This window comes from Anguilla anguilla, chromosome 6 (genome assembly GCF_013347855.1).
Source record: "Anguilla anguilla isolate fAngAng1 chromosome 6, fAngAng1.pri, whole genome shotgun sequence".
Lineage (NCBI taxonomy): Eukaryota > Metazoa > Chordata > Actinopteri > Anguilliformes > Anguillidae > Anguilla > Anguilla anguilla.
The window spans coordinates 18913274-18932461 of NC_049206.1; the positions used below are offsets into that span (position 1 = coordinate 18913274).

A 19188-nucleotide genomic window follows, 5' to 3' on the forward strand; every position below is an offset into this window, starting at 1 on the left:
TTCAATTAATTGTTTTCCAAAGAAACAATTGTTTTCCATAAAATGTATATGAAAATATTATTCATAATATTATTTTGACTGCTGATTACACATGTGTTAATTAAATTTGGTTTTCTTGTAAACACAAGATAATTTATTATGATAATTGTGCTAAGTGTGCTGATGTGTGTGAATTGTTCTGTAAACATGTATTTTGGAATTGTAACATTCAGTAAAAAACTATGAAAAATGTTTCAATGAAAAATGCTGATTCTTCATTTTCGGTTGTTGAGCTATGTGTATACAGTTAAAGTGAGTAAACAATCAAGAAAAATGCCAATACTGCTGGTACTACATCTAATAGTAGTATTTCTACTAGTACAACTACTGCTACTACTCTTACTACTACTAATACTTATAATAATAATAATAATAATAAGAAAAAGAATATTAACTGCCATATTCTTTTTCATCATCATCATTACCATAGGTAGTCCTCATAATTGTTCTCAAGACCTATAGGTAAAAATGTGTTCACATGTTTGTCTTGTATGTTTGCCTGAGTCACCCATCTTTTTGTGTCCTGCAGAATCACTCTTTACGGGGCTATGGAAGACCCAAAGGTGACGGGGAGGTGCGGGTTGCAACGGTCGATAAGCGGACCAAACAGGACAGGTGAGGAGCATCCCTCCATGCACCAGTTAGAATGCACCCTTTTTCTGAGCAGAGCTGACATTTTTTGTGTGCGTTTTTCTCCGCGATACAGGCACATCTTCCTCTTTGACGTTGCTGTGATTGTCTGCAAGAGGCGGGGCGACAACTATGAGATGAAAGAGGTGATCGACCTCAACCACTTCAAAATCACCAACAACCCCACCACGGATAAAGACAACAGAAAGGTTAGTTGGCTACTGAAATACACACCACCAGATAATCCCTGGCCATCGCAAATGTGTTGGAGAGCAAAGCAGACTGGATTTTGAATTGGAATTAATTTTCTCAATTCCAGAAGCAAATATTTTGGGAGGAAACCGTTGCCAAACAAACTGCTCTGAACTTTGCAATGCTGAAGATATGTAACTTTTTTTATGAGTCATCTGAGTCACTGATAATGTCCTTTGATTCAAAATAAAATGTCAGTGCTGTCCATTTCTGTCATCTTTTCAAGAGCAGAGCTGTTTGTGTTCCCCTATGACGTCACACATCACATAAGTGTTGATCAGTTTTGCAACTTTTTAGTGGTCAATTTGTCAAATTTTATGTGGTGCTTAACTTTTAAATAATAACCTTTCATAAAAAAATTTTGTTGGACATATTAACCATTTATTGGCCTTGTAAGGGATATTTACTTTATTTATGGTTACTGTATCCAACTGGATGCCTCCCTGAATTTAATCAAATAATTAACTTTAAAAAAAGTACTTTAAAACTGTAGTTAGATATCATTGTTAAATGATCATTAAAATAAACTAGTGATATGTCCCAGAAGGCAGAAAAAGATTACCTTTCCCCCCCCTTATCTCACATCACATTACATTTCATCGTACTATCTTACCTTATATTAATTTAGCATTCATACCCAGTGCGGAAATAAGAAGCACCTTTGAGTGAACAAGAAAATTGAGTGAGGAACAATAAATAAAGAAAAGGAAAGTAACAGTGCCGGTGCAACAGAAAGTGCTATAATCCTCAACTGCACTGTTAACGTTAGCAGTGTAAATCGTAGTCAACTATCCTGTTAACATATTAAATGCTGAACCTTGTGCTGAGTTATGGTGAAAGAGGTTTGGTGTTAATAGAGCCAAGATGTGGTCTCAGGAGCTGTGCCTTCAGTTAGCAGGTAGCTAAGATAGCTCAGTTACTCTGTTGTCCTGAACACCATGGCAAGTTGGTCCACCACCAGGGAGCCAGAACAGGAACAAGCCACAAATTCCATGGGCTGAGGTGGTTGGTATTCTTATTTTTAAATTTGGGAAATGATTATTCTTGTCAAAGCCCCACACAGTTCAATATCCCCGATGGGAGAGGTGTCTTTGAGACTCCTGTTCAAAAACATAGTGTTTGGTGAAGGAGACCTTGGCTGAGCAGACACCCACTGGACTGCCCTTTTGAAGTCGCCCCCTTGCCTCCCGCACTCTAGATCTGAGGCTCACAGAGATCAGACTCCTTCCTTTCCTCCTCAAGCCCGGCTCTGTGCTTGCTGTTTGCCCCCAAATGCTAAGTGGAATGCCAAAAAAAGGCAAATGATATATGTGCGTTCCACAGAAGGTCACTTACAAACCTGCAAAGGCCTGTATCACCAGCTGCTCCTACATGTTTTAATCAGATGTGTCCCTGAAAAGACATGTTAATGTGTCAGGATCGGTGTGTGCATGCGTGTGTGTGTGTGTGTGTGTGTGTGTGTGTGTGAGTGTATGTATGTATGCATGTATGTGTGTAATAATGCATATTGGTATGTTCCTATATGTTCCTGTATCCCCACATATGTTCGTTGTACATTTGCATGCATCTCTGTATTTTTATATACACATTTGTCAAACGTGAACCTCTCTTCCCGTTCACAGTGGTCCTACGGATTCTACCTCACTCATAAACAGGGGCAAACTGGCTTTGAGTTCTTCTTCAAAACCAGAGAGATGAAGAAGAAATGGATGGAGCAATTCAGCATGGCTCTGTGAGTGTTGGAGAAGTCTGGGACATTAAACAGAAAAAACTCAATGTCAATACCCCCAATGGGAGAGCTTCCTGAGGTTCTCACAAAACTAGCACTTCTGTAGAAAGGAGGAGCTTATCCAGCACCACTGAATTAGTTGTAAACGAATGTCTGCTGTGTTTCATGTGTCCATGGCTGTTTCTGTTTTTCAGATGGGCACCTTTGATTGTGGTGTAGTGTTTCCCCTAGAAAATGTTTAGTAGTGAGTGGTGATGTGGACCGAGGTTGGGTGGGGGAACTTGTGTCTTAACAGAATATTACCTTTGTTATTTGTCTGATAGAATTATTCAGGAATGGTTATATTGTTTAATTTATTGTGTAACCAATGCTGTCAACAACCCTTGCATCCCTGTTGCTTCAGATTTTTTGAGTCACACTGTAACAACATGTATTGCCTCCTCAAGATATTCCTAACCTGATTGGACTGATTGTTGTCGGCCACCTGTTACTATTTCCTGGTAGATCCAACGTTCATCCAGAAAACGCCAGTAGCAACTTCCATGAGTTCAGGATGCACACCTTTGAGAAGACAACCTCCTGCAGCTCCTGCCACATGCTCCTGAGGTGACAATCCACAGGGCACTGTCCTTGGACCCATGCAGTTTTTATTCTGTGCAGTTGAACAGTCCCAAGTGACTTTGTTACAGTGTATGGTCATTTGGATTGTGGATATAAAAAAGCAATAGATTTATTAGATATGCCCATTAGAGTCTGTCATAATTGGTAATTAATTTGATTGAGGGTCCTTCCTACAAATACATTTCTAATTCCATTTGGTATCCAAGAAAATAAAAATTCTCTGCTCATAACTGACAATATGCTGTAATTGCAAGAAAATTTTAATATATTCTATGCACCAGTGATTGAAACATTTTATGTATGAGGAACTGAAAACATATTTTTTAAACATTTTATTGCCAACTATAGGCCTATATTTAGTTGTTTTAGTTGTAGTCTTTTCTACTAACTATCCAACCCACTGTGTATTTCGAAGGAGCGAGTCAAGTCATTTAGAAGGTTCTATATCAGAGACTACTGCTCATTCTTGCTTTGTTTACCTGAGTCAGTGGAGAAGGAACACTAACACTGATAGATTGGCCTTTTAGCAATTAACGCCTGTGTTTAACTTACAAATAAATATACCTCACAAATAAGTGCAGATGTCTCTCTGTAAGTAAATATTTGTGAGTTCATTCTGGGGGTTCTATTTGGCTTTCAGAGCTAGTCTTGCCTCCCTTCTTTAATCATATCTCTCTGACCTCCTCTCCAGAGGGATTTTCAACCAGGGATACCGGTGTGCAAAGTGTGGGGCAGGAGCCCATAAAGAGTGCCTGGGGAGGTTTGGGTGCTGTGGGAAGTCCAGCCCAGGTAAGTCTGCCTAATGATACACCTCATGTCCTTAAAGGCATTGTTTTCTTGAAATCACAGCATGAAAAAACGTTTGGATACTGAAAGCACCGTGCTGATAAAACACAAATTTCGAAATGCCATGTTTGACCTCACCGACTATGTGCTCTTATAACTGAAAGTAGTGAAAGAAAAGAAAAGAGTACTGACAAAAAGGACTGCATGTTTTGCATAACATAACATAACATCTATTGGGTGACGCTTAATTCAACTCCTGATTCAACTTCATTCTTAAAACACACAATTGTCTCGGTGACATTACTAATATCAAAGCAATAACATTAAACAAACGACGATACTTTACCCAGTGTAAATATATGAAGCACGTGTTTGACTTGGACGTATCAGTCTGATGAGAAATACAGGGCGCAGCTTGAGCTGGCAAGCTGCTGTGCTGTAAATCATGGCAGCCCTTTGATTTTTTAATTGTGATCAGATGCCTGGGTTTGTTTTCCGTGTCTTCGCTAATTTTTTAGCCATTACTCCACCGCTGTCCTTTTCTCACGTCTGACGGATGCAGGAGGACTGCCAGCAGCCGGGAGGCCAAGCATAGATCTGTGTTTCCAGAATATTAATTTGTTTTATCACTTGTTTACAAGTAATCAAGTTGCATTGTTCCGTATGCTGAACAAATTATGAAGGTGTTAGCCGAGGAAATATGCTCAATGTGTATGCAACAGTTTGATGCTTTACAGTGGCGTCAGCTACAGTGGCTTCACTGTAAAGGAGACCAATGACAGAATTCATTCTGGACAATGTATTCATGATATCCTGTTGTACAACAGTATGAAGATTATCACTGTCACTCTATATACTGTAAGGGGAATATAAATCTTTTCTCTGAACAACAGATAAAATAGAAGAAAAAAACATTGTTTTTTATGTACATTTATCATTTAACATGTGCAGCTAATCTTGAGGGGATCTAGTCTAATCATCCGGTGAAAGATAAAATACATTTCAAGATGATCCCCGCAGGACTCTTTCTCTAGGCTTCTGTCAGGTACTTGCAGTTGAGCAAGACTGAATCTGACAAGTGTTAGCAGTGCAGCTGCACACCTGGCGGTTCAGTAGCGGCGTGCTCACCGTGCCTTTAAACTTGTTTCAGAATCCGCGACGTTGAGGCTGAAGGTAAGACACGTGCCACTTTCAGTTCTTTTAGACAGAGTTGTTATGTTTAAAAGTTGCCAGTAGATACAGTAGTCAGCATTATGTGCTGCACATGCAGATCATTGTACCAGACCATTCTTTTTCCTAATTAGCTGTGAGTGGAGTGCGCTGCGGGAGTTCGCCCCCTCATCAGCTTTGGTTTATTAATAAAAATATTAACTTTCATGGAGTTACCATCAATTGAGGTTTGGACTGTTGATTCTACAGTGCAGTACCCCTGACATTTCACACAGTTTTTGTATTTTTTTTTTTTTGTCAGTTTGAGAGATATGCTGTACATATGCTTTCTAAGATCCTGTATGTGCATTTTTGTCTTTCGAACAGAAAGGAGTTGTTTCAAAACGTCGGATTGATTCAGGTTAGTATGCTTTTATATGGCAATTCAACAAGTTATGAAACTGAACTGAAAGTTAAAGTTCAACTGAAAGTTATGAATTAATGACATGCCTAAAGGTCCAGGAAACTGGATTCAGATTGAATATTCCCCAGCAGTGACAACTTAACCAAATTATAAGCATTCATTTGTAGTAAACACTATTAGATTATTGTGACCTGTCCAGCAGATAAGGGCAGGGTGGGCGTGTATCCTCTGCTCATTAATATTCATATCGCTAGGTTAGAGCAGGTTGTCCAGTGCAGTAACTATGACAACCAAACAGCACAAAAGAAAAAAAAAATAAGCTAGCCTTTAGATCATTCAATGTGTAATAACATTGTAACATATAAGCTACATTAGGCTCAACAGGGCAGTTTCCAACTCCGGACATTACAGCTGTATAAAGAAAGCTTTTAAATCTACATGTCTAAGCATGAAAGTTAATTAATTCTTGTTACCTAATGGTAGGCCTTCTTACCTATGCATCATGCATCTGTTCTGTGACCACCAGGAGTGTCACTTGCAGAAACAGTTTGGAGGGAGGCAGGGAGGGAAGGTACTGCACCATGCACCAGTTCTAGCATTTTTAGCAAAGCTACATTGTTTTTGTAGATACTGTAGTTGAAGTCCTTCGTGCGAGAATGGGCGCTACAAATATTAACTGTTGGGGTTATTGCAATATTGCAGCACCCATGGGCCTCCAGAAATGAAACCCATTCTTGTGGGTCTCTTTTTTAGCAAAGTGCATCCAGAAAAGGCACAACACTTAGGCATTTCCAATTTAGCTTGCCCGCACAAAAAGAGCAAGAGCATCATTTACATATTAGAAGTAGAAAGGATTTCACCGGTCATAGTGTTTTAGTGATGTACGTTGTACCCAATTAACCCCACCCACTGAAAACCTGGTGTTTAGCCTAGGGGGTAAACGACAACAGGCTTTTTTTTGTGCAAGAATCATTTTAGAATATTTCTGGGTCATTTGTGAATGCAAAAATTGTAATACAAAAACATATCAGCAAAGAATTCACAGATTTCAGTTTCCTGGACCTTTAAAAGTGCCATTCAAGGATCAGAAAGAATTTTGATAGCATGAACAAGGCACCAAGTGAAAATGCGTAGCCTCAAACTCTAAGTACTTGACAAGCATTACGCGTCAGAATGCTCACCACATGTCAGTCCAGTTTGAGAGGATTTATTTACCCAATTAGCTTGTGGCACAATTAGATGGCTGGATTGGGAATTTGGCCGTGGCATCAGGGAACACCACTACTCCTGTGATTTTTAATGAGATAGGACTGAAGTTGAACATCTGTATCTGGTAAAAACGAACTAAATTTTATTCCAAAATAAAATCCAATAAAGTCCAAAAATCACATTAATGATTGTGCTATCTATTCCAAAACATTTTCCAAAAACATTAATACAGCAATAATAATCATAATAATGCATAAAAGTAAGGTTGCTCTGTACTCCACCATATTGTATTTGAAATAAATCAATAAATGTGAGGTTAAAGTGCAGACTGCAAGCATTCGTTTGAGGGTGTTTACATCCATATTTGATGATCCATGGAGGAATTACAGCCAATCCAATGTGCTGGACTACAAAGCCAAAACAACAGAAATTTCTGTCACCTGTCCCTTATGCCATAAATGATAGTAATAATTTTTTTGCACAATATTCGTGTGTCACAATATATGTATAGGAAAATGAAAATGGACTTGCTGCATTCATAGTGGAGCTGTAGATAATGAATTTGACTACAGGGTGCAGTAACTGGTCAAGCTCTGCTATTTACCTTTATCCAAGCCAAAATTTCTTTAGTTCGTATCAGACTGTATAAAAAGGACAGCAAGCAATCTCTCTGAATTGTCCATGATTAGGGGATCTGTCAAGAAAATAACGTCTGTTAATATGACATATATTATGATATGTGCGTTTATTTTGAGGCATTTGTTAATTGGACACTCAGAAAGTGATTTGCTGTCTGGTGCTTGTTTGCGATGTGACAGATTTCTCACATTTTGGCTACTTACAATAAGGCACTGATAAATAGCCTGCAAATTGGCCTTTAAAGCAGTGCTGTTGTTAATATCTCTCCAGTTAAGGTATGGACAAATCTTTCTTTATATCATCCTGCAATTAATACATTCTTGGGGCCTAGTGGTTGTATGATTCATTCACACTCTGAGTGTACTTTATGTGATATGTATGATGTTGTATAGCTTAATGAAATAAACTTTCATTATTTAGAAGTTTATTTAATTAAGCTATGCAACATCATTATTTTTATCATCTCATTTTATTGGCATCCCCATTTATTGCCAGTTTTAGCCCTTGGTTTTTAACTGGTGTTGTAATGTGGGAATGTTCTGTTCTAATGCATAACGTTGTCACCACTGACCGTCGGAAACCACTACAAACAAATATGTTCAAGCTTAGTAACATTAACATATTGATAAAAAAAGTTCCGTCCACATACTCATGCACACACACACGCACACACGATCAAGGATGAATGATAAATGTGTCCATATTGAGTGCCTTTCTAACAATGAGATATTCTGAAAATGTATTTAAATGAAATTATAATCAATGTATTGCAACACTTGGCAATGTATGAACAAACATACAAATATCAGATGGTTTCAGATATTACAACTGATATTACACAGCTGTGAAATATACTTATTGCATTTTCAAGTTCTCATATTTACAACATATTGCATTCATTTCTATTTCTGTAACTCTAGTCAATAAGAACACATGAAATGTTTTGGATCCTGTGGAACCAGCATAAATAATGTGGGAGATGAGTTATAATCGGTAAACAAAGATTATAAGACCACATTTGCAGGACAAAAGAACAAAGGTCCAAAGCACTCAAAATAAAGGCTAAGATAAAGGCATTTTAATTGATCAAACCAACCTTTAAAAGGTTTTTGTCGCCTTTGGGACCGAACGATTTTTCAGACTTCGATTTTAGTTATAAACAAATTAAATTCCTTCCCATGTGCTTGGGGCCTGGTTAAACCAGGTAAAATCCCAGGAAAGCGTCAAAAAATGGAAAAAAAGGAAATATGGCTAAATAGCAACAGTGGTTTTGAATAAATGCAGAAAATGCTGAAAAGCAGTAGGAAAATGCTGGAACAGGATGCGAGTGCTGGAGCAAGGATGAAGGATAAAGAGTTGCATTGCACAGACTCATTAGACTCTGAGCCTTGTGAGCACTGTAGCATTTATGACACCAGTGCAGAATTAAGTTATATATAAGGGCTTTTTTAGAAGGTGATTGTGAGTCCTCCAAAAAGCCTGACACTTAATAAATTCTATTATAACCTTTCTGGGGCTTGGCATTAAATATGCTCTCGTATTTTTTGTGTGTGTGGCTGCACGGTCCAGACACTCTTGATTTCTTTTTAGGCGCTGAGTTTTAGAGAGAAGGAGGCCTCGTCTTGCTTGGGGACGTAGATACCCTTTGTCTTCCTTCACAAAGGTGGAGAGTTTGTTTGTCCTTCCCCTCGGGAGGGCTGCATTCACAGGGCTTCCTCTGACTTTAAACTGCCTTCAAAGAAGCCTTTAGTCAGAGGCTTTCCTTTTCCGTCCCAGGCTGCGCATGCCGTTCAGCTGTGGCTCAGACTTTGTTCAAGGCCCACGAGAGGCTAATGCTAATTTTAAGGACGTTTCCTTTTAGGCACATCGATAGAAAATGATGGCTTGGGGGGGGGGGGGGGGGGGGGGGGGCGCTAGTGAAGCAGCATTGGTCCCTGTCTGCCTCCCGTCCCTGGAACACCTGTTTCGGCTGGCTCCCGACGCTTGGAGGGCTTCTTGTTTTGCCAGCAGAAGCAGGCCTTTGAGCTCAGTCGTAATCGTTTCATCAGATCAGTCCAATCTGTAATTAGGATAATGATCTGCTACATTGCTTTTTAACAATGCCAGCCTCTACATACAGGAACAGGTGTGGCCACTGGCTATAATGACAAGGCATTACCACTCATGCGGTTTCAACCTAGGGAGCCTATTAGGGTGTCAGCCTTACACTTTTATTGAACCCCACTCCCTAACAGGAGGAGAGTGACCGCAATTTCTTCATCACCACATAGGCAGTATCACTTTCTTTGAACAAATAAGGTGTATGCATGGCTAACGGTCTTGCATGCGCTAGGTAGATTCAAAGATTCAATCAGCATTTGATATTGTAAGATTATGCTATACGTAAGTCTGGGCTTTTTCCCAAGTATGCCATATGGTGTCTTACTTGTTCAAGATAAACAGTCATTAAACCTATGAAATGAAGGTAAAGAGGCAAATCTCCTTGCTCCTTGGTTAACCAACACTTAAGGCTGCGTAACGTAAGTGAAAATAGAACTGATAGAAAGAGTAGAACCAGCATAGCAGCATCTGTTAACAGCGCCGTTTACCTGATCGTCTGCCAGTGAAACGCATTACATGTATCTGCAAACATAGCTGCTGTTTGTTATGTGAAGGCTACTCATTAAAAACAAATGTTCACAGAAAATGTAAAATCAACCAACAGGAACTGGTTACTTTTTTTTAAAACCTGCTCCTCCCATCCCAGAGCCCTCCCCCCCTTCCCAAAAAAATAAGCACACCGCGTTCCCGTCCTGTCTTTGCCTCTAGGCCTGCCGAAGATGGTGACGATCCGCGAGTACTATGGTGTCCCCAGTCCCGTGTGTGGCCTGCCACTCAACATTCAGGTCGGGGACGTCATCGAGCTCCTCTGTGCCGATCTGCACTCTTCCTGGTGGCAGGTGAGACAGCATTTGCCAAGGGAGGCCTGTTCAAATATACCATCTCAAAAAGCAAGATGTACATTTGAATTTTAATTATGCCATACATTTAACACATAATTCAATAAATATAATATATACTCATGTGAAATAGTGGGCATATATTCATATTGAGACATATTGCGAAATACATAATTAGCCATATAATTAATGTATACAATGTACATACTATATATATATATATGTGTGTGTGTGTGTGTGTGGCAGTAATTGTTATATTTAACTATACATGAAATATGTGTTGGCATTTATTTTAAAATATCATACATATAAATATATTTTATATAATTCATATTCTACTTAATTTTGTGATTCTTTTTAGACAAGGGTTTAGCTATTTCAGACAAGCAAAAGGTGCCAATGAAGAGGTCTGTTGTAGTTTGTACTGTAGATGCTTCCAGCCTCCCGGCTGTTCAGTGCAGTCGTAGCGAGATGAATGCCTCAGGCCAGATCCTCCTGCAGCTCGTATATGGACCCCTGCGAGTAGACTGCGTGTGTCGTGTATGATGAAAGGGTTTTCCACACACGGGCGAAAGAGCTGAAAGAGACAGCGGGGTCCTGTGAACACGGTCACACGGACAGGGCAGCCAGACACACAGACAATAGCCTACATAACGACATGACATGAATCGAGAGACATGGTTTATGGCGGGAATTAAAGCCGGTTGAATGGATCGGCTGGTGAAACTCCTCTGTTTTGGGAGGATGTGCGTAGCTCCAGGGAACGCGGCAGCCTCTCAGAATGTCGGGCTGTTATTTGAAAGTGCCCCCATCGGCTGGCGGTGTCGGTGGCTCTTCTCATCGCACCTTGTTTATTTAGTTTTGCTTTGCAGCTATTTTCGTTCCACTTTATTGCGGCACTAAAGCACCGTCTGCCCCCTGTTGCTTTCCCCGTCCGGCTGCTACAGCAGTGATGGGCGGAATGGGATTAGGCACTTGGTGTGATTTCCGACGCGCTGCGGTCCATAGCTCCCGGTAGCTCACAGGAAAACGGCAAATTGACACCCGGAGACCGAGTTAGTGAGACACAGGCGTTGGTTGGCTAAATGCGCGCACAGTTTCTTTTTTTTTTCCCCTCCAAAAATCCCATCTGTGCAATGGAAATGAATATTATCTGTTTTTATTATTTTATGCAAAACGACACTTAACACAACACAGGGCTACTTAATCTTCACAGCCCCATGGCGCCGAAGGCTGGAATTACAGAACACAGAGCATTCGTCTCCAATGTAACCGGGAGACAATAATTTCTATCCTGGTGCCAGAAAAATACAATCAATCACAGTAATTTCATTTCATTCTCCTGTTACCATCTGCTTGCTCTGATGGGGTTATATGTTTAATCTTTACTGTGGGCTTATCTGTGGACTAACAAATATAAGAGGCTTTCAAGAGGCCTGATAAAATGTTATTAAGCTAAACTGTATCACTGACGCTCTAGGAAATGGGTCTCAAATCTAATTTGTGTTGAAGAGTATATTGGAACAAATACACTTGCCCCTGTAATAAAAATGCATTGCAAAGAAGGCAAAATAAGCATTCATAGGCTTTTCTCATTTTTAAAGTGCACATATGTATTTTTGCAGGAATATAGTATTATTTAATACATACAAAAAACAACATGCATTATGCTTGTGGAAAATGGCTAGTTTCAGATAGCTTTCCCTAAACATTCATATTTTGTGTTTGGAATTGTTTAAAAATGTTTATTTATTTTCTTAATCTGGCTTTGTTTTGACGCAATAAAAAAAAAATACTTTAGTGATTCTCTCTGTTGTGACTCAAGTGTTTTGTCGCCCTGGAACTCAGAGATTTGAATAATGTTTATTATCAGCATTTAAACGAAGCTCTCGTTTTTGATGGCGTACAAATCTACCCATTGGCAGGTTTGGAACAATAATTAACTCGGGCTGTAAATTAGTCGCACTGCTTGTTCCAGGGTAATTGTGCTGGATTTACTCCGGGCATGAGGAAAGGCTCCCAGCCGAATATAATGCAATTATATGTTATGTTTCCAGGGTAAGAACCTAACAACGGATGAAGTTGGCTTTTTTCCCAGCGATGCAGTAAAGCCTTGCCCATGTGTAAGTATCATGAGTGGCTAATTGTTTTAACACGAGGATAATAATATGCATGTCTGTTTCGACGAAGAGGAATGCAAGTGTTTCAGCCTTTTTTTTGCATGGGCATGCTATGTCATCACCTCTCTATCCCACTATCTGTTAAATAAGTGCTTAAACAGGCTTGTTTTTTTTGTACAAAGCTTAACTAAAAATGACAGAATACTCCCAATCGCCCACTTGTACCCCACACCCTGATCCTGCAGTAGAGTGTGTCAGATTAATTCATGCTGTATGAAGCTGAATATCTCCCTGTTCTACTACAATAGCCCGCTGAAGAGTAGCTTTTTTGGAATGTTATTTTTCTTCAAAATTGTAAGTCACTGTCAGTCACATCAGCATTAGAATGTTAATTTAAGAGAACTCTAATCACATATTTGTGATCTTACAGCTTTAAGGTTAGACATACATATGCATGTTTTCTAAATGGCTGCAACATGTCATACATATGTTTTCACATATGACATATGTTTTCACATATGACATAAATTATATTCTCATCCATGACAATGTACATAACACATGCTCTATTTACTGAAGCAATCTAGTGGTTCACAGATACTTTAACAGCGGTGTTGGATCTGGAGGTTAATGCTGAAACCTTCCTATGTCTGGTTACAAGTCAGAATCACACCACACCACAACACAATTGACCACACTGCCACCAATAATATCTGAGAGTAATTCTCACATGCTGGGTGTTATCACTGAGCCATATCTCTGAGCCATAAAAAAGCTATGTATTGACCTGACTGTAACCAAGTGTTTATGGTGACAGGGATGATCTTGAATGATGTGCATGTAGTGCCTTACGACAGTCTCAAGGTGCTTTTGATCTTGGATATCAGATAGGAAATAGCATCACCCCGTGCATGTGGTAAGTTTTAAAAAAGCAGAATTGAAATAGTTTCTGTTTCAACAACAAAAACGCGCGTATGTGTTTGCCTTTCCTCGAATGCAGGTCCCGAAGCCTGTCGATTACTCTTCCCAGCTCTGGTAGGCCTCTTTCATGCTCACATTACTCATTTACATACTCCTTTCAAACAGGAGGAAGATCACTCCCTTGTATTCCACGAGCTACATGCATTTTGCATGCTTACATTGTCTTTGAACTGCACTGTTACGAATTTTATATTCACATTTATATTGCAATAGCATATTTGCTTTAGAGACCTCTTGGCGGTTTTTGTGAAAGATTGCTCTGAAGTCTTCACTTATGTTTCTGGCAGTGGGGGTGGGAGGGAGGGGGGGCTGAGTTGGAAACCATCAGTTTTTGAATCCACAGGGCAAGGCCATAATAGACAGTTTACTTTATTTATTTTTTACTTTATTCAACCAGGGATTCCCTCGAGAGAACAATCTCTATTTTATGGGTGACCTGGCAAAGACTGGAGCAACACAGTATGGAAATGTCACAATAATACATTATTGTTTCAGAAAATAGCAATACAAAATATAGAAACAGCTTACGCTTAAAAATGAAAAAAAAAAACAACCAAGCTTATATTTGACTGATCCAGAAATGAGGTAAACAAATGCGGATGTCTGCGAGCTATTGGTGACATTCCGCTCTGACTGACAGCGGCGGTAATGGCTCTGCCTTTGCTGATGGTGCAGGTTTGCGGGGGCCATGGAGAGGCCCCAGGCAGAGTCTGAGCTGATGGACAGGGGGAACAGCACCTACCTCGTCAGGCTGCGGAGCAGGGACTGCACCGAATACGCCATAAGCATAAAGTAAGTTCGGCGGGAAGCCGCCGGAACGTTTGTGTGTTCTGCAGGAAGCGCCGGGCTACTTTAATGCGTTTCTATGGGAAACGGCGGGAAGCGGTAATGCATTTCCTCGGGAAGCCACATGAAAGGTTAGAGGGTTTCGTTTTTTTTGTCATTGGCACAGCGTGGAACTGTGGAGTGATGGAATATTAGCGGTTGAGAAAAGGGCATTTGGACCATTTCTGGCCCGTGGCTTGACTATATCCAACAATGAAAATAGAGAAAAACATGTTATTCACCACAATAAAATGTATACTATATGATCAAAGGTCTTGGGCTGTTTTTCATTGTTTTGGCTAGGCCCCTTTGTTCCAGTGAAGGCAAATCTCAATGCTGCAGCATACAATCAAATTCTAGACAATTCTGTGCTTCCCCAACAGTTTGGGGAAGGTCCTTTCCTGTTTCAGCATGACAGTGCTTCCTGGCGCACAGCGAGGTCTGTATAGAAATGGTTTTGTCGAGAATGGTGTTGAAGAACCTGATTGGCCTGCACAGAGCCCTGAAGCCAACCCCATCCAACACATTTGGGCTCAATTCTAAAGCCAACTGTGAGCCAAGCCTAATCGCCCAATCAGTGTCCGACCTCACTAATGCACTTTTGGCTGAATGGAAGCAAAACCCTTCAGCAATGTTACAAAATGTAGTATAAAGCCTTCCCAGAAGAGAGGAGGTTGTTATACCAGCAAAGGGTGGACCAACTCTATATTAATGCCCTTAGTTGTGGACAAGATGTTGGATGTCAGGTGTCCAAATACCTTTGGCCATGTGCTTGTTTTTAAACGAGTTGAGTCCCACCCCCCCAGCTCTATATAGACATGCAGTGCTCCACATCTTCTCCAGAATGTGGGTCTTTTTATGAGTTGTCTTGGGTCGTTTTTGCCCATCTGTTACATGTCAGGTCGAGGTCTAAGGCGATGAAAGTGTCCTCAAGTGTCTCTTTACTGAAGCACGCATTGCTTCTCGGGCAGAGGCAGTTTTGTGGGCTCACAATGGCCTGTTCTTGGACTGCGGTCGAGCTGTGAACGACATCAAGCCTGGTGTATGCTCAAGGTCATTTAGTCGAACCAAAATAAAAGTATTCTCCATGTACAGAATTTGAAATTGTATCATATTGCATCCTCCAATTTTTTAATAAAAAAAAAAAAAAAAAAAACAGAATTCTATATTAAGTTGTGTCCGTGTATTATCAGGAATTTCTTTTCAAATCAAATCAAATCAAATCAATTTGTATGGCACTTTTTTTTTACAGAAAACTGTCATAAAGACACTTTACAAAATGGCAGAAAAGAGCAAGAACAGAGCAAGAGCAAGAACATAGCAAGAATGTGTGTGAGTGCGTGAAGAATGTGTATCTTTTAATGTGTATAAATAGCATGCGTAATATGAATTAGTCGTGTATGAGGTGAATGTGTCTTAATTCATGCTGTGAGGACATCATTCAGAAGTTCAATGAACAGGGAAGCCAGGGAAAAAAGGGTGATATGATTGCTTTGCCACTTCTTCTGACAGAAAAGAATTTTCTCATAACGATCGGCTCACGGAATGACTCAACGGAGGGCTGATAGGTGTGTGTCGGTATCGTGAACCGTGAGCGCGGTTCCTTAATGAGAGTCTGGGTGATCAATTGACATCTCCGCGCATCACTCGGAGAAACGGCGCCCGTTATTAAGGCTGCCGAGCTCCAGGTCGCGCTCGATCGCGGTAATCAGCCGGCGAATTACACTCTCCGCTTATCGATCGGCCCACAGGTTTAACAGCGAGGTGAAGCACATCAAGATTTTGACCAAGGAGGGCCAGTTCTACATTGCAGAGAACAGGAAGTTCAGGAGTATTTTGGTATGCGTTCTGCTCCTGACGCCGTTTGGATCAATCACACACTCTCAGTTCTTTTTGTTTTGTTGACACAAGACAACAGGCAATAAACATTCCAGTAAAAGACACGAGCGCACAGAAATCCTTATGCGGACACATAAACCCCACCCCAAGGATCTTATTCATAATTCATCAGACACGTATAAAAAGCTGAAACAGATGGAACAAGAATCATGAGAAGCATGCTCTCATTTTTACATTTTGGATAAGGAAGCGTGAGGCACATTGAGAACATCTTTTTTTAATTGCACTGCACTTTAAGGTGTTTTGTATACCGTTTTTCTACAAAAGTAGCTGTTTTAAATGAAAGCTAGGACATGCTAAAAACAAATCACTATTAACACACCTGTCACACCTGCATTGTGGGAAATGTTGTGAACAGGAGCTGATCGAGTATTACAAGCATCACTCTCTGAAGGAGGGGTTCAGGAACCTGGACACCACCCTGCAGGTCCCTTACAAGAACCTGGAAAACACTGGAATTCACAGAACCAATGGATCCAGTGAGTATGACCTGCTTACCAACTCTGTGTGTAGGATATGAATTGATTAACTGTTGAGTAACAGTGAAAACAAGCATACCTTGTGGCTGTCAAGGAACAGGGTTGAAGACCCCTGTACTAAAGACTATGTGTTTTTATTTCAAAATCATACAGTAATATCACATACCATATGTTTACCTGTGGCATAAGTGAAACTTTTAACTCTTTGCACACAATGACTGTGTGGCCTAATTGGTGGGCTGGAAAATGAAACAAGCAACAGCTGTCTGCATTTTGAAGAGAATGCGTTTTTTTTGTTTTTTGTTTGTCCTCTCTCAAATTGACAGAGGATGCTGCGTTAAAGACACGTTGGACAGTTGGAGAAAGTAAAAACACTGGATAAAAATAAGGAAAACGTGCTATTTGTATTAGTAATTTTAATGGTAGTTTTTTTTCTTTTCCAGATGCTAATGCAGCTATAATACCCTATCATTATATATAGAGAATAAATAAAGAATGTCTTCTTGTGTTTTGACATCTGTAAGTGAGGTTAAGTGTACTACCAACATTACTTTGGCTAGACCTGCTTTTTCTTTTATTAAGTTTATGTGACACGATTCAGTCACACTGGTATGATTTTATTTGTGGCTCCATGGATAGACTACTGTGCACAATGCCTGTTGGAGAGGTCTGGGTAAGGGGTATGATTGCTTAAGGGCTCTCGGTATGCGGGAAATTCTCACAGATCACAAAGCACACAGTCATGTTTATTCCAGTTTTTGGCACCTTGAAACAAACTAACAGGAGAAAACAACTTGAAAGGAAACAAAATGAAATTCAGACAGGGGTATGCTTTTTCTCCCCAAAAGCCCTTGTCCAAGGAAAACAACCGTCACTTTCTACCAATAGATCTGCAGTTCTTTTACACCTTAGAACTTGCACAGAAGTGCCATAGGAATATATGCAAATGCATGGTGATCCCAGCTTCAGTGCTAACATTTTCAGCAGGGTATCATGGGGCTAAATAAACAATACACGAACACGGGCGGCAGTACAATACAAAGTGTGCGAGTGACCATCTTCAACAAAACTTTCAGCTTTCAAAGTTTTTTTCAAAGTGGAAAGAGTAAAACTATCTTTATTATTTTAGATTTTTTTAAATGCAGCTGTGGTGGTTTATGACATAGCTAGCTATACCTGAGCTTCTGCATTCTGAATTATGAAAATATCCTGCTTGTTAGATATGCTAATTCAAGGTGCCCTAGAATATGATTGCAGATAACTCCCGTGTGGACACAACAACTTCAAAATAACAATTTTGAGAGAAGTTGTGTTGATGCTGAAGTTATTAGCATTGCTTTTATGTCTTTGTTCAGGGATTCAAGGTGCTCTAAAAGCCAGGTACTCATATCGTTTGAGTGTTCGTAAGTGCCTATGGTATGTTTGTGAACCTTGTACCTTTTGTTATAGTTTTGTTAACATTCCCACATTTACAAGGAGGGAGAGAGGCCTAACTTCAGCCTACCACATGTAATAATCAGATGTAGCAATCATGTCTCGTTGTCTCATGTAAACTAATCTAAGGCAGTCTAATAAAAGACAGGCTATTAAAAGTTGTGTTTTGGTAATATTGCCTGACACAGCTGCCCCAGGTGAACAACACCTTGGTAGAAAAAAAATGATTCATTCATATGTTCCTCTTCTCTTTTTCCCAATGAGAAAATCATGAGGAAATGTATTTGGATATTTGCACTCACTGTATGTTTTTTTAGCATTAAAATATTTTGACCATGGGTTAAAAATTGTTAAGATGAACTGTCAAATTTGGGTAACCTTTTTAATGTTGAAATTTGTTCTGCATTTATTTCAAACTCAAGTTATTTTCCATTAATAGCCAAACTGTTCGCTATGGAAGGCAGAAATGTAACCTTCATTTTACTTTAATGGCTATCAAAAACTTTAGCCATAATACCACTTTTTTGCATGTAGTTTTATTAGGTGGTGAAAATCCTGCCCTGGGTATTTGGTGTCTTTAATTTTATGGATGCTACACTATGAGAATCAGAAGTGCCCATTTAATGTTCATCAGATGGTCTGACATCATAATGTTGCAGAGTGGACATTGTAGCTGAGGGAGACCTTTCAGAATAGCAGTGTGCACTCAGGAATAAATGTATATCTCTCCCACCTTGTATCGAGCTGGGAATGGCTCCTCAAAGACGCAAACAGATGCTTGGAGAAAAACTCCCCACAAAATACCCAGTAAGAGCATCAGGTACAATGCACTCCTTGCCCAGCCACCCTCTCCCATTACCACCCACACAGGGACAATGATTATGTCCGCAATGACAGTCACCTCGAACGCCATTTGCAATTTCCCAGCACAGTAAAGGATTTGTTTCCTTAATCACATGAAAGGCTTTGATACAGCATATTTACGGTACCCTTATAGAAAAGTATTTCCAAAGAGACTGGGTGCTTCTGCTCT

General features: G+C 39.9%; 1 protein-coding gene across 4 annotated transcripts in view; it reads left to right on the forward strand.

The window, feature by feature from the left end:
* Positions 1-19188, forward strand: part of vav3b (vav 3 guanine nucleotide exchange factor b) — a 61517-nt gene that overhangs the window by 36133 nt on the left and 6196 nt on the right. For all 4 annotated transcript variants that reach the window (XM_035423738.1, XM_035423741.1, XM_035423740.1 and 1 more), the window contains exons 13-25: positions 569-654; positions 746-878; positions 2544-2653; positions 3155-3256; positions 3963-4060; positions 5208-5230; positions 5594-5627; positions 10287-10417; positions 12475-12540; positions 13538-13572; positions 14194-14310; positions 16095-16182; positions 16601-16721. In XM_035423738.1, coding sequence (XP_035279629.1) covers positions 569-654; positions 746-878; positions 2544-2653; positions 3155-3256; positions 3963-4060; positions 5208-5230; positions 5594-5627; positions 10287-10417; positions 12475-12540; positions 13538-13572; positions 14194-14310; positions 16095-16182; positions 16601-16721 — 1144 coding nt within the window. The remainder of the gene's footprint in view (positions 1-568; positions 655-745; positions 879-2543; positions 2654-3154; positions 3257-3962; positions 4061-5207; positions 5231-5593; positions 5628-10286; positions 10418-12474; positions 12541-13537; positions 13573-14193; positions 14311-16094; positions 16183-16600; positions 16722-19188) is intronic.